This window comes from Mytilus galloprovincialis, chromosome 3 (genome assembly GCF_965363235.1).
Source record: "Mytilus galloprovincialis chromosome 3, xbMytGall1.hap1.1, whole genome shotgun sequence".
Classification (NCBI taxonomy): domain Eukaryota; kingdom Metazoa; phylum Mollusca; class Bivalvia; order Mytilida; family Mytilidae; genus Mytilus; species Mytilus galloprovincialis.
The window spans coordinates 19,619,574-19,644,240 of NC_134840.1; the positions used below are offsets into that span (position 1 = coordinate 19,619,574).

A 24,667-nucleotide genomic window follows, 5' to 3' on the forward strand; every position below is an offset into this window, starting at 1 on the left:
TGGGTAGGGACTTCTTCTTCTTCTTTCGTAAATCCCTCCAATATTGGAGCACTTAGAAATAAATCCAATATAATATATATATTGTTAAAATCACTAAAATATACGGTAGTCGAATAATCCTCCACCAGTAGAATCACGGGAGGGGGGATAACTTCGATATTTTTTTGGTAGGGTGTGCCATTTTTGCCTCAAAAAACTTACCCATTTTATTAATATAACATTCACTGAAATTCAGTACTTATAGTTATATAAATATTTAAGAAAGAATGACCTATACTTATATCAATATTTAAAATATGACCCATGCTTATACAAGCACTAACTCATCATCACTCATAATTCATAAATATACCAGCTACCCGTAAGTTTTTATATATGAATTGACATCGTTATTGAAGATCAAATCAGGAGACAAATTTCCGGGGTTCATTTGGGAACTTATTTGAAAGGTGAACTTTCAAATGAATTGATTTAATTCAATATAATAATTAACCATTAATAATGTAAGATTCTCAATAGCATATTTATATATGATATGTAGATCATACCCCAAATCAATATACAGTTATCAAACGTAAATGCATTTTAATATAGGAGTTCATTAAAAAGGAGGGTCATTTTATATAAAATCTCGCAAAAGTATGACCCATATTTTTAGCACATCCCCGTATACCCAATAACAGGAAGTTACCCCCCCCCCTTCCGTGAGTAGAATAGTGTATTTACATCCACAAGTGCAAAGTTTAAAATTCTGTACTACACAAAGCAATAACTTATTCAAATGTCCATGCACTTAGTATAGTTAAAATCTAAAAATCATATTGTCTGTAAAATCATAGAATTTAACTTATTTTATAAGCCTTCTAACATGCACAGCATAGCAATATTCTCTAGAGATTACTTCAATTGTTCGAAAAAATTTCTTGTTATTTGGCAATAAGTGTTGTTGAACGAGACACTGACAGTCAATAATTAGTTGGCATATTATTTGTCTATCAATAAACTAACTTTTCCGTTTTCTTGACCAATTTTAGATATAATAATTAAGGTTCTTCAGTATTTGTGATTTTCTTATGCAGCAACCATTTGATTTTCTGGGGGGGGGGGGGGGGGGGCTATGGTTTTTTTTCTGTGCAAACTTTTTTTTTCGCCTTCGGCGAAGAACAATCTATTTTTTTAGCAACTAACCGAAGACAATTTTTTTCTTTCAATTTTAACATTACATATAGTGGCAGCTGAGGGTGAAACAAACAATTTTTTTTACTCAGGGTCCAAAACAAATTATTTTTTTCACCAAAACCTGGAAACAAACTTTTTTTTCCAAAAAACACCATAGCCCCCCCCCCCCCCAGAAAATCAAATGGTTGCTGCCTTATATCATAAATGCCAACAAATTTTTGTATAATTTTGCAGAACTACTTTCTGATTCAAAGTTTAGGTAAATAACGTTCTGTATAATTTAAAATGAAATTTCCTGTCAAACTTTTAAGCCAATATCATTTTTTCGGGAAGAAGTCTCATCTTTAATACATATTAAATAGCGTGACCTAGATAAAAACAGTTATTATAGAAAGAAGGTAAAAACGTGAAAATTACACACATGTCATCTTTCGGATTACCTCTAGTTTTATAATAGAGATCAAATGTCCTTGACCTCAGTAATATAATTATTGATATGACAATGTTATATCATACCTTTTGAGGGGAAATAATCTAAAGAGGTAACAATTTAACGATATTTATTGATAAAGTAACATGTTAACAATGTATTTTCTTTTTCTTTTAACTTCAGTTTCGGCTCATCATGATATCGTTTATAGTCATAATTATTTTTTGACAGTTTTGTTTACATTTCTGTATCTGAATGAATATCGTCGTTAACATAACTGGCATTAATGCCATCAGCCTTTTGATTTCTGTTCATTAAAATGGGGATAATATGGAATCGAGGTACCGATAATCATGCTTTTTGTTACAATTCAAACAAATAAGCTAGCTACATTTTTACAATTTATCTGAATTCTGGATGAAACTGAAAGACCCCTCTTTTTTCAAAAAGCAATAGTGCAGTGGAACCATCTGGAAGAGAAAATTGTATGCCAAAAGAGTAAGACAGTTAATGAGGAATTCATGGCTGCCCTCCAAAAGTTAGACTAACCAACCAGCTCTCCTTCCAGTGCACATATATGTACATTTTGTATCTGTGAAACATACTGTCATACAATGTACAGATACAAATACAGATCTACATGTTATAATATATACTAAAACTATTTAGTGCATTGTAATAGGTAAAACGGGTCTTTCAGTTTCATCCAGAATTCAGATAAATTGTACAAGTTTTACTTTATCTTTATTAGGCATGATGATTGGTGTATGATTTGTGTTTATGGAGAGTTTTAAGTTCCAAAAGCTCTGCTGATCTTATATTGTACTACAGTCATGGCAGTTCAGGAAAGGTACAAATGCATTAACAAATGTGAACCTTTCCTGAACTGTGTTGTACATGTACATGTATATGTACTGACTTACACAAAACTTTTGATTTGATTTCACACACATCTTTGGGGTCAGGGTTCACAATATCACAAGGACCATAAGATATGTAGGAGTTATGATTCTGCAGCTAGGAAATATTCCGGATAATTTTTACAGTAATGTATATGGTTATTAAAGTATCTAAAAACCTGGTTGCCTTTGATGATGTGGTGTTGATGGTGTTTGATGGAAAAGAACTGTCTACATCTTACAGTATGCCTTACAGTTTCTCTAATCAAGTGACGTCATAAGAAATGTATATAAAAAATGATTTTATAAATCAATATGCACACTTTTTTTTTTAAGACTTGAAATACATTTATTGAAAATCACCTGAATATAATTTACCTTGTATAACCCAGAGAAGAATACACAAGGGGCCTTATGTTTACAATAATACATTGTCCAGGGATAAATGGTGGACTCTATTATATAAAAAAAAACTATTTTTAAATGTGCACAGCTTCAAGAATTGAAATACTAAAAAATGGTCCAGCTTGGTAAAAAAAACACGTTTGGATCAGAGCACCAATGATGCTTCGATTTTAATGTCCTCAATCTTCAAGTTGCCAAGTGTCTACTTCCATCTAAAATTTATATAAAATATATTAGTAAACCTCTATTTTGGTCATTTAGCTTCTGTTGGTATAGGGTTGGCATATTTTACATTATTATATAAATGAAACATTCTGAGCTTAGTAAAAAGAAGAGTCAATAATTTAATGCAAAAGAATATTGTTTTTATGGAAAGAGATGATATTATTGTGTTATTTGAAGAATAAATTCACTGTTGCTGAGAAAATTCAATTGCTAGTAAGTAATTAAGGGAAATAGTATGCCTTACCAAAATGTAGGTGGTGGATGTAACAGTTATTGTTTCTAAAAATAATTCAGTAAAACTAAAAATTTGTTTAAAAACACTTCATTTTGTTGTCTGAATTGTGATGTAGTAGCATTCCTTTCAGTTTCAAGGAAACATTTGAGTTTCCACCAATGGTCACCACCTCAGTCATACTTGAGGGACCGAGAAATTTGTACATAGAAACAAATTTACATGCCTTTATAACAGAAAAGGATTACATTAGGTCGTTGTTACATGTATATTAAAATCTATGGATCCATGCATTTTTCAAACAGTAAAACTTGTTCAAGCCCCACTGAAGTAAAGGTCACCAATGGCGCATCAAGTTGTACCCTAAGGCCTTGTCTGTCAGTCTGTCTGTATGTCTGGAAATTTATTTCTGTTCTCTAACTTTAGTTTGCTTTAACCAAGTGTTATGGACCTTATACATGTACATGAACATAATGCTTATTACAAATTGAATTTGGGTGGCATAACTTTAAGCGGTCCAATGTTAAGCCAGAGGCGGATTTAGAGGGGGGGCCCAGGGGACCCGGGCCCCCCCCTTTTTGGGAAAAAATTTGGTTGCTTATATAGGGAATCATTGAAGCGTGACTGGAGCGGGCCCCCTCTTAGGTCAGTCAGTGGGCCCCCACTTATGAAAATTTCTGGATCCGCCACTGTAAGCCCCTTTTAAATGAAAATTGCTTTTTTTTCATTCTCTAACTTAAATTAGTCTCAACCATATGTTATGAGACTAATACACAATGCTTATTACCACAAAACTCAGATCTATTATAAATTTGGGTAGCGTCTTTTTTAATGCAAGCAGGGGTATCTGCCATCATCTATTTGTGTCCCATGGACACATTTCCCATTAATGTTTTCATCTTAATTTCTATATTTTGCATGGATTAGTATGATTTTGCATGGATTAGTATGATTTTGCATGGATTAGTATGATTTGAAAACCGGTATGTCTTACTTTTACTGTTACATTTTTCAGAAATACTGTTCATGATATTGAAGTCAATATTTAAATGTTATTAAATGAGCATCTGAATATGTCATTTTTATAAAAATTGTGAGGCCAAGTCCCTTGTGTAAAAGTAAATTTGAAGTAAGTAAAAATATAATTTCATTGCTAAATACTTATCATTTGATTTGTAAGCAGTATATTTGGTCATACATGTGCATTTATTTATTTCATATACCATGTATACAGTATGCCCAGAGAGCATATCGCGAACTCTAATCACGGATTTCGGAGTGTAGTGGTGTGACACCGCGAATCACAGATTATACATGTACTCACAATTTCCTCCAAAGGCTGGGAGAGATGTGGCTAATGCAATAAACAAAAGGTAGCCAATTTATGCGGAAGTCGGAGGGAATGCTCCCAAATTTCTTCTAGAATTTAGGGAGGGAAGTCAAGTTTCCTGGTGTCACACTTGGTGTTTGGAGTTTGGGAAGGCTTTCGCGAAATTTGTACTGTACATATTGCTGTATTAGATTTTGAAAAGGAAAGAAATATGAAGTATATTTTTAGAATGTTTAGTTTCAACAGAAGAAAATAAACAAATGGAAACAATGTCAAAGCATGACATGTGATTTACACCTTTTTATTTTGCAGAATGGAAACCTCTATATAACAGTAAGATGGGATTATCTTAGCTGAAGCTGAAAATCAATACAGATTTTTCAAAGGTCTGTAGATAATTATGCACAATACAGTTGTTAGCAGAAGATTACACCTGATATTAAGTCATTTAATGAGATAGAAAAATAGCGAATACAAGTGAAAATAGATTATTTGAAAAGTAGTACATTATCAATTTATTTTAAAAAAAACTTTCAGGATTTATTTAAAAATGTGAATTTATCGTTGACGCATAATACAGTGTTAATTTTGTGTGTGTGACAGTTTAATTATAAAGGTAGTGAAATTGTATTTCTTTATTGTTGACACATTCATAATATCTGGTATTAATAACAACTCAAGAAATGGTTGTTGGAATAAATAAAAGTGCTCAATATGTTTGTCAGGTAAAGTAAATGAAGTACAATTACATAAATTAACATTGTTAATGTTGTTATCTAAACCCGCTCATGTGTCAATAGTCACATGTATATTTTCTTTTTACGATAAGCTAATTGCATGCATTCCCAAGATGGCTCTTATTAACAGGTAACCATTCTAATGTGACTTAGAATTTTTTTATTAGATTGATTGTTTGTTTGTTGCTGAATGATCAGTGGTAAATATTTCAGGTAGATTCCAAAATAGATATAGCATATAACATGTATATATGTTCCTAAAAAATATGTAAATTAAATCAAAACCATACGGTTTTCTTAAACTAACACAGGAACAGTGTAGTCGGGAGATACATTTGGAAAAGAAAATGCTTTATTAGTTTCTTTTAATTGTGATAACATAAAGACTTTGGTTACTTCTGTCTTATGTACACACTAAGTCACTGGACAAAAGATATGTCTAAAAAAGGTATACCAAATAACAATTAACACATGTACACTACAATGTAACTAAAAAAAAATTAGCCAATAAGTTTACCAAAAACAACAACATTCCACATTCTATAATTAAAATAATGTTTTGTGTCAGTATTTCCATTTCCCATGTAATCACATTGTCATTTGATGCAAGATTAAACTAAATACCACTGACATACAGTGTAAATGAAGCTGTACCAAAATCTATCATTGTCTAAAATTTTCTGCATGTGATGTTGTTTAATATTGAAATGTTTTGTTTCAGAAAGCATTAGAAGCCAATAACAATCAAACCACCAGCATGGATTGGAACAGAGGAGGATCACATTGTATCATGAATGTTGGGGTCAACAGCATGTGTAGTAACCTTGGTTACTTAGAAGGTTGGGAATACATCACATCAGATGATTGTGAAGGTATTTTTGATAAATTTCCCTTTATTTATGATTAAGAAAGTTTCAACTGTTAGTCATTATTTCTGTGGTATGATATGATTAGAAATTATAGCTCATCTTCCCTGCATGCCTTCAACCTGTTCCTTAATAGATTTAAAAAAAAAAATTATTTTGCCATGTTTACGTAAAATGTGCTTTTTAATTTTAACTTTAACCAATCTCATATATATATATCATGTTGTCAACCTTGTTTTCAAGCAGCAACATATGCAAAATTAATTTTTAGCTCACCTGGCCCAAAGGGCCAAGTGAGCTTTTCTCATCACTTGGCGTCCGGCGTCGTCGTCCGGCGTTATCCTTTACAAAAATCTTCTCCTCTGAAACTACAGGGCCAATTTTTACCAAACTTGGCCACAATCATTATTAGGGTATCTAGTTTAAAAATTGTGTCCGGTGACCCGGCTAACCAACCAAGATGGCCGCCATGGCTAAAAATAGAACATATGGGTAAAATCCAGTTTTTGGCTTATAACTCAAAAAACCAAAGCATTTAGAGCAAATCTGACATGGGGTTAAATTGTTAATCAGGTCAAGATCTATCTGCCCTGAAATTTTGAGATGAATCGGACAACCGTTGATAGGTTGCTGCCCTTGAATTGGTAATTTTAAGGAAATTTTTCTGTTTTTGGTTATTATCGTGAATATTATCATAGATAGAGATAAACTGTAAACAGCAAAAATGTTCAGTAAAGTAAGATCTACAAATAAGTCAACAGGACCAAAATGGTCTGTTGATTTCTTTAGGAGTTATTGCCCTTTATAGTCAATTTTTGGAAAATGACGCAGTCATTGTTCCATAACTGCCGACCTGAACTTCATTACATTGCTCTGCCTACCGCGCTTGGTTTCGTATTTCCTATTTTCCAAACAAACTGGAACCTGCTTGTGTTATCATTATGCATCGTTGTGTAGTATTAAACCAGCCAGGACCCAGTTTACACTGGTTTTTGCTTGTATTCCACTACACTCGAACAAAGTGTTGTAGTTTGACGGGAACCAGTTTTAGAATTTGTAAACTACAAAACGTAATCGGTTATTGTTCATTCCGTTTTGGTGTTTCATACCGACTTATATGGTTTGAATAAGCTTAAGACCATTTAAACATTAATGTGATAGGTATATTAAAGATTGTTTTACAAAAGGATTGAACTGTTTTACTTTCAAAGTCGTACTATAGGGATATCTGTCATATACGGATTTCCACTCTCACCGGTTAATTTCTTCTTTTACACGTGCTTTGGAAACTTCCTGTTTAATCGCAAGTTTTAAAATTGTTTTTGAGTGAATTAAACTTATTTTAACAATCATGAAGCGTTCCAGAATCATTTTAAAGCAGTTTCTTCTTCTCTTTGATGATGGAAAATAGGTTTTCTCAAGAAAATACCGCAAACGATCGCAGAGGAATTGAAACGTACAAGTCAAGTCGGCACCTGGTTAAATTGGCATCTAGTCAAATCGGCACCTATTCGACGTCAATTCGGCATCCAATAATATTTGATATAATATTTTCTATTCAATTAATTAATTACTGTTACCAAGTACATAGTGAATATGTTGTTGTGTATTTCGGTAAACCACGAAACGAAAGTGAATATGTAGTGTATAAAGGTAAACAACGAAGCCCTTACCAAAGCTGTTGTTTTAACAATTAGACAATTTGTGTAATTGTAAAAACAAGTCAATTATTAAAATAAAATGGAAAACTATGAGTCCCTTTCAATAAATCAAACTTTCATGCCAAATAATTAGCAAATTTAAGGTGTTTGTTTTTCAGTAAAGTTTAAACAGCATTAAACCAACAATCCTGTAAAATGCTCAACTGGTTAAAATAATGCAGAAAAATACACAATATCTCATGTATTAGTCCAAATAATTATGACGTCTGGCAAGGCTATTTTATTATTTTTCTGGGACGCCTTCCTACGACGTTCAGGTGCCAATTTAACTAGGTGCCAGTTTGACTAGAATTCTTTGACAAATGTTTGAAACTATCTGAGTTTCATTAGACCTTTGATAGCAGTAACAAAAAGATTATTTACTTAATATTTTGTGGGAGAAGGGGGTTCAGACTGTGTGGCATCAGGTCTGTTTGTGCCCAATACATTTTCGCACCCTACACGTTCGCACATTCACACTCTACTCATTCACGCCCAATTTTAATTCAAATTCAAGTTGAATAATTGGAAAATTATGGTTGTTGTTTTAAATTGCTTTGGTGTAAATACTGAATGTATTTATAGCTTGGTATGAGTAAAACATTGAAGATTTTAAAGGAAAAAACACAAAAGATAATTGTTTTTAACAGCTTGGTCCCATTGATCTGAAACAACGAAACAATAAAACATAGAAACCAAAATATAGCAATCCACTAATATAACCAAAACATGATAAAATTTATTCAACACGCAGAAACAAACATAGTCAGAATCTCACTTCATTTTGAAACAAGTCAATGAAACAAGTTATAGCAATACACTAACCAAAACATGATTAAGAGTTATTCAACACAAAATAAAACGTTGACAAAATACCACTTTATTTAGAAAGGATTATTATTATTTTTAGCAATACCTTATCCAAAACATAATTAAGATTTATTCAACACAAAAAAAAAATTGCTGTCTCACTTTATTTTGAGACAATGACAACAATTATACTTATAAGAAAACACTTGCTTACATAGTTATTAAACACAAAACCAATTAAGATTGGGTGTGAACATGTAGGGTGTGAAAGTGAAAGGGGTGAAAATGAGTGGGCGCAAACGTGAATGGAAGCGAACGGACTCAGATTCAGACTATGTACCAGTGAGAAATATACAAGCCTTTCTACGGTATTTATTTGTACAATTCAGCTAGTCTTGACCTATTCATTTGTCTTAAAAAACCAGCCAGTTGTCACCTTCACTTCACACACACACACATATACGAATATCAATTATATGCTTACGATACATGTTGCATTGTTAAACTAATTACGGTATGTGAAAATCAAGACTTGCATAAAAACTATCCCAATATTAGAGACAGTGGCATCATTTTTCTTCAGAGCTTTCAGCTCTTTGATTAACCATTTTTTCGTAAATCTTAGTCATCTTTTACAAAAATCTTCTCCTCTGAAACTACTGGGCCAAATTAAACCAAACTTGACCACAATCATCATTGGAGTATCTAGTTAAAAAGTTGTGTCCGGTGACCTGTCCAACCAACCAAGATGGCCGCCATGGCTAAAAATAGAACATAGGGGTGAAATGCAGTTTTTGGCTTATCACTCAAAAACCAAAGCATTTAGAGCAAATCTGACATGGGGGTAAAATTGTTTATCAGGTCAAGATCTATCTGCCCTGAAATTTTGAGATGAATCGGACAACCTGTTGATAGGTTGCTGCCCCTGAATTGGTAACTTTAAGGACATTTTGCTGTTTTTGGTTATTATCTTGAATATTATTATAGATAGAGATAAACTGTAAACAGCAAAAATGTTCAGCAAAGTAAGATCTACAAATAAGTCAACAAGACCAAAATGGTCTGTTGATTTCTTTAGGAGTTATTGCCCTTTATAGTCAATTTTTAATCATTTTTCGTAAATCTTAGTTATCTTTTACAAAAATCTTCTCCTCTGAAACTACTGGGCCAAATTAAACCAAACTTGGCCACAATCATCATTGGGGTATCTAGTTTAAAAATTGTGTCCCATGACCTGGCTAAAAATAGAACATAGGGGTGAAATGTAGATTTTGGCTTATAACTCTGAAACCGCAGCCTTTAGAGCAAATCTGACATGGGGTAAAATTGTTTATCAGGTCAAGATTTATCTGCCCTGAAATTTTCAGATGAATCTGACAACCTGTTGTTGGGTTGCTGCCCCTGAATTGGTAATTTTAAGGAAATTTTGCTGTTTTTATACGACCGCAAAAATTTTAATTTTTCGTCGTATATTGCTATCACGTTGGCGTCTGCGTCGTCGTCGTTGTCGTCGTCGTCCGAATACTTTTAGTTTTTGCACTCTAACTTTAGTAAAAGTGAATAGAAATCTATGAAATTTTAACACAAGGTTTATGTCCACAAAAGGAAGGTTGGGATTGATTTTGGGAGTGTTGATCCCAACATTTTAGGAATAAGGGGCCAAAAAGGGCCCAAATAAGCATTTTCTTGGTTTTCGCACAATAACTTAAGTTTAAGTAAATGGAAATCTATGAAATTTTGACACAAGGTTTATGACCACAAAAGGAAGGTTGGGATTGATTTTGGGAGTTTTGGTTCTAACAGTTTAGTAATTAGGGGCCAAAAAAGGGCCCAAATAAGCATTATTCTTGGTTTTTGCACAATAACTTTAGTTTAAGTGAACAGAAATCAATGAAATTTAAACACAAGGTTTATGACCACAAAAGGAAGGTTGGTATTGATTTTTGGAGTTGAGGTCTGAACAGTTTAGGAATAGGGGCCAAAAAGGGGCCCAAGTAAGCATTATTCTTGGTTTTCGCACCATAACTTTAGTTTAAGTATATAGAAATCTATGAAATTTAAACACAAGGTTTATGACCACTAAAGGAAGGTTGGGTTTGATTTTGGGAGTTTTGGTCCCAACAGTTAAGGAATAAGGGGCCCAAAGGGTCCAAAATTGAACTTTGTTTGATTTCATTAAAAATAGAATAATTGGGGTTCTTTGATATGCCAAATCTAACTGTGTATGTAGATACTTAATTTTTGGTCCGGTTTTCAAATTGGTCTACATTAAGGTCCAAAGGGTCCAAAATTAAACTTAGTTTGATTTTTACAAAAATTGAATAATTGGGGTTCTTTGATATGCTGAATCTAAAAATGTACTTAGTTTTTTGATTATTGGCCCAGTTTTCAAGTTGGTCCAAATCGGGTCCAAATTTAACTTTGTTTGATTTCATCAAAAATTGAATAATTGGGGTTCTTTGATATGCCAAATCTTACTGTGTATGTAGATTCTTAATTTTCAAATTGGTCTACATTAAAGTCCAAAGGGTCCAAAATTAAACTAAGTTTGATTTTAACAAAAATTCTTGAGCTTTTTTGATATGCTGAATCTAAACATGTACTTAGATTTTTGATTATGGGCCCAGTTTTCAAGTTGGTTCAAATCAGGATCCAAAATTATTATATTAAGTATTGTGTAATAGCAAGAAATTTTCAATTGCACAGTATTCAGCAATAGCAAGAAATCTTCAATTGCACAGTATTGTGTAATAGCAAGAAATCTTCAATTGCACAGTATTGTGCAATAGCAAATATTTTCAATTGCACAGTATTGCGCAATAGCAAGAAATATCTAATTGCACAATATTGTGCAATAGCAAGAAATTTTCAATTGATTAGAGTTATCTTTCTTTGTCCAGAATAGTAGTTGAATCAACTTAAATCATTGTTTTATACAATTTACAATGCCAACTGATAAATTAAAACACTCTTTACCATTCAGTGATAACAAGCACCTTTTGTTACATTTTAATATTTTATGATGTATTTAAATGAGTAGTTATTGTTGCAAACTCCATTAGAAATTTGAATTGAGATCAGTTTTGGAAAAGGGAAAGGGGGATGTGAAAAAAAAATGGAGGTGGGGGTTAAATTTTTCTCATTTCAGATTTCATAAATAAAGAGAAAATTTCTTCAAACATTTTTTTGAGAGGATTAATATTCAACAGCATAGTGAATTGCTCAAAGGAAAAAAAAGTATTTTAAGTTCATTAGACCACATTCATTCTGTGTCAGAAACCTATGCTGTGTCAACTATTTAATCACAATCCAAATTTAGAGCTGAATCCAGCTTGAATGTTGTGTCCATACTTGCCCCAACCGTTCAGGGTTCAACCTCTGCGGTCGTATAAAGCTGCGCCCTGCGGAGCATCTGGTTGGTTATTATCTTGAATATTATTATAGATAGAGATAAACTGTAAACATCAATAATGTTAAGCAAAGTAAGATTTACAAATAAGTCAACATGACGGAAATGGTCAATTGACCCCTAAGGAGTTATTGTCCTTTATAGTCAATTTTTAACAATTTTCATAAAATTTGTAAATTTTAACTAACATTTTCCACTGAAACTACTGGGCCAAGTTCATTATAGATAAAGATAATTGTAAGTAGCAAGAATGTTCAGTAAAGTAAGATGTACAAACACATCACCATCACCAAAACACAATTTTGTCATGAATCTATCTGCTTCCTTTGTTTAATATTCACATAGACCAAGGTGAGCGACACAGGCTCTTTAGAGCCTCTAGTTAATTCAAGGTTATGAAGTGGGAAAGCATAGTTTTGTTGAATATTCTGCTTTGAATTTGGATAAACACTGAAAGTACCTTCGTTGCAAAAAAATTTCGGATATTCGGTTGATTTTTAGTTAAAGATTGCATGAAATGCAATTAAAACCTTATGGGACTGACTTAAATTGATATCTAAATGTTCCAAGGCTGATCACTACCTTTTTGATACACAAAATATAGTGCATTGATCATAACATTCTGTTCTTATATAACATTAGTGAATTTGTGTAGAAAATATCGTGCATTAATCATAACATTCTATATCCATGAATATTTCCAGAAATTTATTGATGTAGTATATGCTCAGGTATTCAAGGCTCAAAATGATTTTACACTTGTCAAAAAATATACATAACTTTTTAAAGGTGTAGGAATCTAATGTATGTTGAGTTATCTTCCTTTGTCTTGAATAGCTGTTAAGTCAACTACAACCAATGCAATATTTAATGTTACTTCCCACTGATAATTTGAAGCAATCATTACAGTTGAATGCTTCAAGCACTATATCCTTTGATATAATTATTCCTTTCCATGCATGCCATGTGAGGGTATGAGGTTGTACATGTAGAACTGTTATCCTTTGATATAGTTATTCCTTTCCATGCATGCCATGTGAGGGCATGAGGGTGTACATGTAGACTGATTTGACTTAGAATTTCATTACTTCACTATACATGTACATTGAACACTGAGAAGGGAAATGACAATATTGGATTGTTATCATAGCCTACATACAAATCCAATTTCAAATAAATCATGTCAGATCACATTTTAATGCATTTAAGGCGAAGTGTACATAATTGCACGCCTCTAGCGGAATACGAGATTAAAAACGTTCGTCGTTAGTTACGCAAGTTATCTCCCTTACTCCAAGAAAGGACACACGAAAGAGAAACTACTTTCTGCGGTCTATAATGAATCCAACAAGCACGCCTGTGCTGTCTTAAACCTCATAGAAATTATCTAAATAACTCCAATTAGAAATCACAGCATTCTGTACGTTGTTCTGTGTGCAGCCTGACTTAAAAACACTGTTTTGTTTTTTGTTTTAGACGCGTAGGAGAAGGCATTTCGTGTTTATGATATCAACAGAAAGAAAAAACGCCTCACAACAAAATTATAAACAAATAAACAAATAAACATGTAACAAATTTTCTTCTATTGATATCAAATTAATTAAAATGAAACCTGAATTGACCCAACAATATCGTTTTAAAAAGCCGTAGTCTTGAACGAAAAACACAGTACTCAACGTAAAGTTTTATAATAGGTTACAAATAATTAATGAAAGACGTGTGAATTTAATTGTTTAATCAAAAAGACGTTGAAATGTTCGTATTTTGTGCAATTGAAAATTTAAGGACATGACTTATATTCATATAAGAAATCAGACGATACCAAGAGAATAATTTAATCTCTAGTGCAACACTTACAAGTCGGAAGAACAAAGACGGAAAACAAACAAAAAAAAAAAATTATGCCCCAAAAATTACTCAGTAACTTAAAAATTCTAACATTTATCTTAAAATAAGTAAAAATTATGTCATTCAACTCCCAGTTTTCAACTTTTTCTACATGTGCAGAAAATAAACAGGTGTCTTCTATTCCGTCCGCAATTTATGGGAAAACTAAATCTAAATTTAGAACCATATTGAAATTGAAAGTACACATGTAAGATAAAATATAACATGTCATTTCTTCTTTCACAAATTCCAATTTTGAAGAGATATATAGCGAAATCTGTTTTCTTTTATTGTGCCTGTGTGCATCATTCAAAATTAGAGAATGTAATTTTGAAGTATCAAGTCTCAATTCAAGATTAAGAATGAATAGAATATAGAATTACGAGGGGGGAGGGGTAGGACCCTTATCGGAACTCCGGGATCCGGGAATTCTTTTTCCGAATTTCGGGTAGTCGGGGATTTGACTTTTTTTAAATTTGGGACCTCGCCGGATTTCGTGTTTTTAAGCCCGGGATTTCAGGATCTGGATCCCTCCTCCCCTCCTCCCTCTATTATGGTTAAAAAAATAGGTCAGGGAAGTTTTGTGATACTTGTAACTGCAATTTAATATTCAGTGGAATGAGCGGTGAAATGTGTTCAGACTATTACATTTCGATGTTTTTTAAATTTAACCAAAGTTTACTGCAAGGGGTGTTTAACGACCTCGATGATTATCCATGAGGATCTCGCACTCGGTCAGCTCTAGGTTTTCACCTAGTTCATTATCATACAAGAATTTAGAAGCCTGTGGTTACTAGTCTTATAATATGAGATTTTGGAGTTCATATAATTAACATTCAACATTTTTTATCGAATATTTCAAGGCTTTTTGACTATCAATGTTGACCCCTTTCCAATTGATTGGATAAAACGAATGGATTGCCGCCCCTATTTCAAACTGAAGTCCTATAAACTGACTGGTATTCGAATTTGTCAAAAGACATAATTGGTATCTCTATTGATTCAATACCGTAATGCCAAAAATTTGTTTCCGCGAATTCCGAACAGCTAGAAATAGAAGCCCTTTCCATGTCCGATTTTCTCCCACACGAGAAATGTAGCATTCGTACATCAGCTGAAAATACGACTGAATTATTCGGGTTACAATTTGTGTAAATCACGAATGCACATAAAAGTAAAGGTCCAACCCGACTTTTGGAAATGGACTGTTGTAGATTTCAGATTGATTTCCAGAAATAAAAATCATACAAAAATGTTTCACGCAAATATTCATCTTCAGACGTGTAAAGTTATACAACGGTTACTAGCGGTCTGGATTGTGATAAAAAGAAGCGCATGCGATGCATAAAATATATAATGTCGTGGCTCAGGGATGTGTTGAATTATAGAGATGCTTATGCGGCACAAAGGAAAGATTAATTTACCCAAATGTACTAAGAATTACCACACAACTTAAATTTACTTAAATATTGATTTGTTATCTTGTGCCAGACAGAAGGCTGATATTCTGAGAAGAGACGTTGATGAAATGAAGTTTTATGAGAACAAAGATTTTGAAAACACGTCGCAGTGTTTAGATTTTAACAAAAAATAAGGCACCGAAATCGAAAATAGTTCTAGTTTATAATGAAGAAAATGTCAACCGTTTTCTAGCTTGGCGATCTCTGCACGCACCCGAATATAATAGACAAATACAATACAATAGTACACAAAACGTAACATTAAGAACTTAAGACCGAGCAACAAGAACTCCAACAAAACGGTATATATTTCATACAAGTATTATGGACTATATGAAGCGTCGTAACTGTTGCGGCGACGTCAATAACGTTGTCATTGTTTTTTGTTCTTTTTACACTCAAGATTCAACTTTAACAGGGTATAGCTTGAAAAGTAGCACGGTTGCTAAGGACTTTCTTTGCACCAATCGATTCCTCAGACATTTTAGAATCGTCTCATAAATTTATAAAAAAATCGATTGTCTAATATAATAGAAAATCTTGGAAATGTAACAATTCCTGCCGAATTTCACGATTTTCCCTATATATCCTTTGTAATTTTGGTGTATGATGCTGTTAACTTCAACAGCTCGTATCTCAAAAACGAAAACGGTTACCCATTTTTTTTATTTTATTTTCCGATTTATTTTTACAAGCAGAATCTACATGTAAAATTTTTAAAAAATCCATTGTGTAGTTTAATTACGTACACTTCGCCTTAAGTAGAATTATAGTATTATTTCTCATATTTCAGATACATTGATAGAACTTTTAAAGAACCTTCAAGAAGAGAACCCCATACAGAGAGCATACAGGAGGCAACTATGTTTCTCCAGAATCATAGAACTGGTAATAATTTAAGATTACATGTTACTCAATTCATTATGCTCAAAGTATGTATAGGATTTCATATTTCAGCAATAATAATGTTTAAGCCATATTTCGAATTTGGGACTATTTATTTTTGTATGTACAGTATAATTATTATAGTATTATAGTTTCTTGTTTTTCATAATCTAATGACAATCACTTTTTCAGCTTTAAGACTTTCCCTGAAGGCATACCATTAACTCTATCCAGAAAAATACTTCTAAGCTAGTGATTGCAATAGTGACATTTTAATCCCGGTTCAACAACCCTTATCAAAGACTCTTAACATTGAAAATATTTGGCATCCTTTTCTGTCTTTGAGCTGTTGTGTCCTTTTAAAAATTTTGCCATTTAGATTTGCTGATACACCCCCTTCATTTAATATTTATCATACTACAAAAATAATCTTTGCTAGTGTAAGTCTGCATTTAGGGTATTTTGAAATACTTATTGCAAATCAGTTAAGAAAGTACATGAGTATCAAGAATTTTTATTGAATATGTGTTTTAACAGATTGATATATTTACAGGATATCATTCCATTGATAAAGTATGTCAGAGACCAACCAGAGATACTCAGTGCTGCAATAAGGTAAATAACATACTATTCATGTGTAGGATTGTATCAGAACTTCACTGATACATGCTATAGTATAATGTTAGTCAAGGACTAAAAAGAGATATGTTGTAATGGACATTCATTAACATTGCAATATGTTTCTTTGTTTTGAACTGGATTAAAAAAAAGAAATCCCTGACTTTTGGTGAACAGATGGATTCTAGCAGATCATAAATGGTTGAAAACCCTATTTTGACCTCTAAAAGATTTCATTTCTGTCTTGCTTGGAGTGCTGCTTCGTTGACATATACTTTATGTCAAGTATTACTTCACAAGTTCAAGATCCAAGTGGAAGTTATATTGTAATTTTTGTTGTCCTTTGGCAACTTTGATGTTGATGGCATATATTTGATAATTTTTGCTATTAAAGAAAATGCCATAGAGCAATCAAAAATCATGAGAAAAAAAACAAAAAGACAACACTTCATAAAATATTACACAGGAAACACCAGACAACATTATGGCTCTAAGAAAATCAACAAAACGACAACACATTTACACAGAAAGCTAAAAACAAGACAACACTGGATAAAAGAAAAATGTCAAAAAGTCAACACTTCACCAAACATTACATAGAAAACTCGGAATATTCAACAGCACAAATTCTTTTTTTACATGTTTTTTTGGTATCTTTTTTTTTTATTGCCATCTCATTGACATATATCCCAAGTTTCTACTTTTATTCACACTGATTTTTAAAAATCCTCCTCCTTTGAAATACAATTCTGTTAAAGAAAATATAGGTGTAATCCTTATTAACCTACTAATACATGATATATACTTCCTCAGATTGCTCGCCTCACTGATCCAACCAGTTGAAATCCTGATATTGGGTATACCTGTTGATGTTACATTGCCATGGGTTCCTGATGTGAAGAGAATGCTATTTACCACAAGAAAACTGTGCAATGATAAAGAAGTGATTCAGGCTATTTTCACAGAGATTATGACAGTTATAACTGATGTAAGTGGATACAATGTAGATTTTACTTTGTCACATCTAGATAATGACTTTTATAACTGTTGTTAGTGGATAAAATGTGGATTTTACTTTTGTCACAGAGATTTTTACAATTATAACTGATATAAGTGGATAAAATGTAGATTTTACTATTGTCACAAAAATTGTGACAGCTTTGACTGATGTGAGGGGATACAATGTAGATTTTACTTTTGACAGCTGCAATTGAATCAGTGGACATATCTTTATATTATAGATTATCCAAAAAGTTTTCTAAGTTGACATGTTCTGAGTTGACATTTTAAAAGTGGACATTTCATAAGTTGACATTTTCTAGCTGTGTTGAAAACCCATAGGTGGCCTACAGCTGTTTTCTGTAATTTGGTCTGATTGTTGTCTTTTTGACACATTTTTCGATTTCATTCTCAACTTTATTACATATTGAACAATTTAAACAGTGTATTATTTAAAAGTAGACAAAATTCACATACAAAAGATCAAATGGACAAATGTTTCAAATTCAACTACAGAAGGTCAAATGGTCACATGTGTCAAGTTCACCTACAAAAATTCAAACAGTCACATGTGTCAAATTCACCTACAAAAGATCAAATGGTCACATGTATGTGTGAAGTGTAGATCATTGGCAATGAGGAAGTAAAGTAACAGAATTTAGGTCAGGCATATAAAGTCACACTATTATATAAGATTAATGATATATTTTTTATAGTGATAATTTTAACAAAGGTTATACAAATATATATAACTTTCACACATTCCTAGTGATAATTTTAACAAAGGTTAAACAAATATATATTATAACTTTCACACATTCCTAGTGATAATTTTAACAAAGGTTAAACAAATATATATTATAACTTTCACACATTCCTAGTATATATTTTTATGAAAAAATTCACATGTACATTTGTCAAACACACGTGAGGTAATAATGAAATACTATCTATCCATTCATCTGGCCTTGTAAGTGCTCTCACATGTAAAATGCTTGCTAGATTTTTAATGAAACTTATATCAAAAATATTATACAGGTAAAAAATAATCTCAGATCAACTTTTTTAAAGGAGCTGTGCCCTCTGCACGTCTGTCCTTCCTGTCAGTGCCTTGTACACACTCTTTCATTAATAATTCTTTCCAGATTTGTATTGCTAACTAAGGTTTAAATCAGCACTGTCTCAAAACTTTCCAAAATTACTGCCGATCTTTTTTTTAAAGAGCTATAGTCCTTTGGAAAGTTAACTATTAGGAACATGCATTGTTATTAATAGTAATCTTAAAGCCTATAGTTCTTCTAGGATATTTATGAAATTTATATCAAAGATTTATACATATCAGCAATGTCTTTGAGGAATTTGATAATCCTTGCCTATCAACTATAATTGCAGTAGAAAATGTCCCTTTGAAACAAAATTTTATGGAAAATTGCATTTGAAGTGACAGAACATTTATTTATGTATGAGATTGTTTATTTGTCATGATGTCATATGTCTCTGTATTGATTGTTTATTTGCCATGATGTCACATGTCTCTGTATTGATTGTTTATTTGCCATGATGTCATATGTCTCGTTGATTTGCCATGATGTCACATGTCTCTGTATTGATTGTCCTATTTCCTGTTTCTCTTAGCATGATGGACAGCCAATGCCAGAAGAAACCTGTGACTTTATCAACAAGTGTCTCTTAGTGTTCAGGAATTTGTTATACATACAAAACATCGAAACCAATCCTAACCAGGAGATTATAGTACTGTAAGTAGTATCTGTTTTTGAACAACCTGTAGCTTTTTATATGTTTGAAAAAAAAACATGCTATCAACTTGGAAACTGAAATACAAATGTGAAAGTGTAAACAGAAAAAGAAGCTGGTTATAATATTTCCTGAGTCTTAGGTTAGTGGTTCAGGCTCCCTGGAGTCTATTGTTAGTCATAATTTAGAAATCAGAAGATGTTGCATGAGTACCAATGAGGCAACTTCACAGTCACAGTGCTAAAAATTCAATTATAGGTTAAAGTACAGCTTCAACACGGAGCCTTGGTTCACACTAAACAGCAAGCTTTAAAGGGCCCCAATGAAATAAATTTCCCTGTGAAATAAATAATGTATAAATACATGTTTTCTGGTTTGTGCTCCGTTCGTCCGTCCGTCCGTCCGTTCGTCTGTGCTTCCGTTCAGGTTAAAGTTTTTGGTCAAGGTAGTTTTTGATGAAGCCGAAGTCCAATCAACTTGAAACTCAGTACATTTGTTCTCTATAGTATAATCTTTCTAATTTTAATGCCAAATTAGATTATTAACCTATTTCACGGTCCATGGAACATGGAAAAGGATAGTGTGAGTGGGCATCCGTGTACTTTGGACACATTCTTGTTAAATTAACAATAACATTGTTAACTACATAATTTAGTAAGTAATTTTGTAGAGATCGTACACAAATGTCTTCTTTAATCACACTCAAAGTAAGAAAATGAACATAATTAATATGAATGTACAATAACTGAAATGTTGATTTTTATGCCTCACCTACGATAGTAGAGGGACATTATGTATTCTGGTCTGTGCGTCCGTTCGTCTGTCGTACCGTCTGTTCTTTCATCCATCCGTTCCGCTTCAGGTTAAAGTTTTTAGTCCAGGTAGTTTTTTATGAAGCTGAAGTCCAATCAACTTGAAACTTAGTACACATGTTGCTTATGATATGATCTTTCTAATTTTAAAGCCAAATTGGACTTTTGACCCCAATTTCACAGTCCACTGAACATAGAAAATGAAAGTGCGAGTTTCAGGTCAAAGTTTTTGATCAAGGTAGTTTTTGATGAAACTGAAGTTCAATCAACTTGAAACTTAGTACCCATGTTACTTTGGTATGATCTTTCTAAATTTAATGCCAAATTAGATTTTTTACCCAATTTCATGGTCCACTGAACATGGAAAATGATAGTGCGAGTGGGGCATCTGTGTATTTTGGACACATTCTTGTTTTCCAGGTATTTGCTTGAGAGCGGTTTAGGTGAACTGATAAATAGAATAGTTACCCTACCACAAAGAGTGAGTATGACTAATATTTCAGTATTATTTATATATAGAGCTCACAATGGCAAAAGTTTTAATCCATTTTCCCATAGAACCCAATCAACACTTAATGTGTAAGAAAAATGAAAAAAGAGTATTCATGTCCTTGTTACATTAAAGGATTTGTAGTTTACATGAGATTAAAATCTTTTGAAACATTAAAATCTTTTGAAACATTGGAAAATAGCCTATCTATGGAAGGAACACTATAGTGCTTTCATTGTGATTTGTGTTAGTTTGCTGTTATAAGTACCTGATAATTCCATGTGGTACCTTTTTTAAACATTCCTTTGTCACTAATAATCAGTCTTAGATGGAGGATGCCTTATTTTGAGAATAAGACATCTATTGGATTTGTCATACAAGTTCACAGTTCAAAATCACAGCAGATATAAAATGACTGTTTATGATCATTGTAATTGGCCTGATCAAGATATTTGAACTTCTAAATGCAGAATCAGATTTTGAGCACTTTTAAAAACACATTAAATTAGCTACATCATAGTCTTCCAAAAATAATTTCAACTTACCAGCACATAAATGACAAACACTATTTTACTGTTAAAATAGAAATCTCAACCCACTTAATTTCATTACCAATTCATACAAGATATTAAATCTCTTGCTCAGCATGTATTGTGGTATTTCTGTGAGTAGAAACTATCTATACTTGACCTTCTAGAAGTGTTAATTAAATGTGTCTATATAAATATTACAGGAATATTGGTGTTCTTCAATCATACAGTTAGTATCCCTGATGTATACTAGACAGGTAAGACGTCTTAAAATGTTTTAAAAGCTTCTTATTTTCAAAGTCCTTTTTGAAAATTATACTATTTGTCTCAGCAATGCCAGTCAGAGCAATTATACTATTCATTCATAGTCCACTTTGTTAACATTTAGATTTAGTCTGTTGTTTAAGGTCCAGCTATGGAAAATCAGTGTTTTCCATAAGAACCGGCCGCCGGCCAAATTGACCGTTTCAAACAGTTATTTGGCCGGTTCAATCGTCATCAGTCAAAAAAAAATAGGTGCAGATTTTACTTATACGACTATTCTATACGTCGTAACTTTATTATTATCTAGAGGTTTTATTTACGTTTGAGAGTTCCGGTTTGTATTTCTATCGGACACATGGCCGTTATCCATCGAAAGAGACTTATTAGAAAAATCCCGAGAGATATCGAGTATATATGCAAGTCATGCAATGCAATGTCAAGGTCGTTAAAAACTTTCATTTGTTGTTGAACTGTTGACGATGAAACGTTCCATCACAGATTTTTTCCCTACTAAGCGACACAAAGGTGTGGATTTTTATGATAAAACAATAACGTTTGCATGCATTATTTTTCAATTTGTTCTGTTGTGTTTTATTAACAGTCGCGAATGAATCGATGACATAATTGTCAATTTGGTTCAAATGCACTACGCTGGATCGAAGATTCGACAGCTAGTCAATATTCCCCGATCGGGAGACAGCCTCCAGATCTAGAGATGTCCCTAAATTGGGAGACATGGAATACATTATTTGTCTCCTGATTTGATATGACCCAACATGCCTGAATACTTCAAGCAAATACGGAAAATTTCCTACGATAAAGGAATATTTACAAATCAAATTTGCTGTCAGACAGAAAGTGTGCATCCTATCTATAATTAAAATTTCTAATAAATAAAATTGCTGTATCCAATACAGAATTTGAACAGTATGCTCAATTTTGTCAACGTTTAAATTATAGCAGTATTCAAACTCTTAAAATTGTGCAGACAAAATTTTTTAAGAAAAAAGTTCTGCTGGTAGTATGTCAATTTGACAAGCATGAAATATTGTCTTAAAATTCACCAGATGCCAGGATTTTGAATCTAGATTTCAAAAAAATTTCGGGGGGGCAAACCCCCTGACCCCCCCTTCTTTCCGGTGACCGCCTACTTATTCATTTTGGCCTGTTAGGCCAAAATGAATGGAAAACCCTGGGAAAAGTCCATGTTATTTTATATTAAGAATGGTATCTTTCTATCTTTAGCATTTTAGTTTAAATGGGATAATTGGAATATAAGGACATTTTGAGTATTCATCAATTAGACAGTAACCTAATTGCGCAAAATATGAGTTAGTATATGAAGCTCAGTATTCACTATGTTTTATGGAAATTGGTAAAAAGGCAAATTGTGAACCAATTCTTTACTTTTGTTTATTATAAAATTGCCATTATATTTCCCCCTAATTCGTGCATATAGCACATTTTGCCATCGACATAACAGAGACAAAAGGTCCATCTCCTTGCTTACCTCTTTAACATTTTTATTTATTTTTCAGACACTGGATATTCTGAAACCCTGTCTGAGCATTGATACATCTGATGAAGAAAGTTTATCAGATTATGAAGACAGAGAGCACGACTTTTTACCAACAACAGCTTTGTGTTACAACGATGAAGATGATAAAACTTCTTACACAGCCACATGTTCATTGCCGGGATTATTTGGCAAAACACTTCATATGGATGAATCAGGTGTGACTGATCTAGATACTGGACAGATTGAGAGTTCAGAGGTAAACGGTGATCAGGAAAACACAGAGGATGATATGCTTACTGAAGATTTATCTGAAGAAAATAAAATTGAACACTTAAGGTAATATCACAGACCTATAATGATAAATTATTCAAGTGAATTATTAACAGATATTATTCAACAAGATTTTCCAACTTTCATTATGAACTTCCTTCTTGCATAAATATGTCAGGTTTCCAATGTCTTTATAAAAAAAATCTATTCTTTTGACTCTCTTGGTTTATTTCATGGGTAAATTATTGTCCAGATATGAGAATGAGTTCTCAGAAACAAATGTCTTTCAGCTGGAGAAAAACTATTTGGACGTCAAATATTAGAAGATTGTAAAAAAATATGTGAACTGGATACTGTCATTGAAAAAGACCCTGAACACCAATTCCCCCCATTAAGAAAATTTGAAACAGCCCCAAGTTCAATTTGTTCAGGGGTTAACTGTGAATCTTACTCATTGCATATTTGTTGTTTCAGTATTTATATGATCTGTTGAACACCAATTTTATCACAAACTGTAAATATTTGTATTCTTGAAATTGACTTGATAGATTTCTATTTTGAATGACAGAAAAACTTTTTATTTCAGGTCACTCCTGTTGCAGTTTACAAATGACTTTATTATAAACTGTTTTGGATTTTTGGTACACGATTTGAAGGTAAGAAATCCCTTTATCACAAATCCTCAGGATTATTGATAAGAAATTTTTTATAATTTGTTAAAACCAAGAAATAATATACCTTATGAAAAATTGAAGTTTAATAGAACTTGCAATTGAAATCCAGTGGCCAACCAGCATGCAAGGAAGACTAATTATGTTGTGTGAAATTATGCAAAACTTTCTTCCAATCTTTTCACTATTGATTTTAATCACTTTGAATTTCTACATGATAATTATGTGGAAGTTTGTTAAATCAAAACCTTATGAACTCTACATCAGAATGGAACAATAGTTTAC

The 24,667-nt window shown here is 32.5% G+C and overlaps 1 protein-coding gene across 1 annotated transcript in view; it reads left to right on the plus strand.

The window, feature by feature from the left end:
- Positions 1-1,595: 1,595 nt before the first annotated feature.
- Positions 1,596-24,667, plus strand: part of LOC143067353 (protein timeless-like) — a 39,083-nt gene continuing 16,011 nt past the window's right edge. Inside the window, exons 1-11 of the mRNA XM_076240546.1 lie at positions 1,596-1,721; positions 5,013-5,086; positions 6,159-6,309; positions 16,363-16,457; positions 17,008-17,069; positions 17,886-18,060; positions 19,707-19,828; positions 21,059-21,119; positions 21,862-21,915; positions 23,461-23,777; positions 24,298-24,367. Of these exons, the coding sequence (XP_076096661.1) occupies positions 6,195-6,309; positions 16,363-16,457; positions 17,008-17,069; positions 17,886-18,060; positions 19,707-19,828; positions 21,059-21,119; positions 21,862-21,915; positions 23,461-23,777; positions 24,298-24,367 (1,071 nt within the window). The 5' untranslated portion in view covers positions 1,596-1,721; positions 5,013-5,086; positions 6,159-6,194. The remainder of the gene's footprint in view (positions 1,722-5,012; positions 5,087-6,158; positions 6,310-16,362; positions 16,458-17,007; positions 17,070-17,885; positions 18,061-19,706; positions 19,829-21,058; positions 21,120-21,861; positions 21,916-23,460; positions 23,778-24,297; positions 24,368-24,667) is intronic.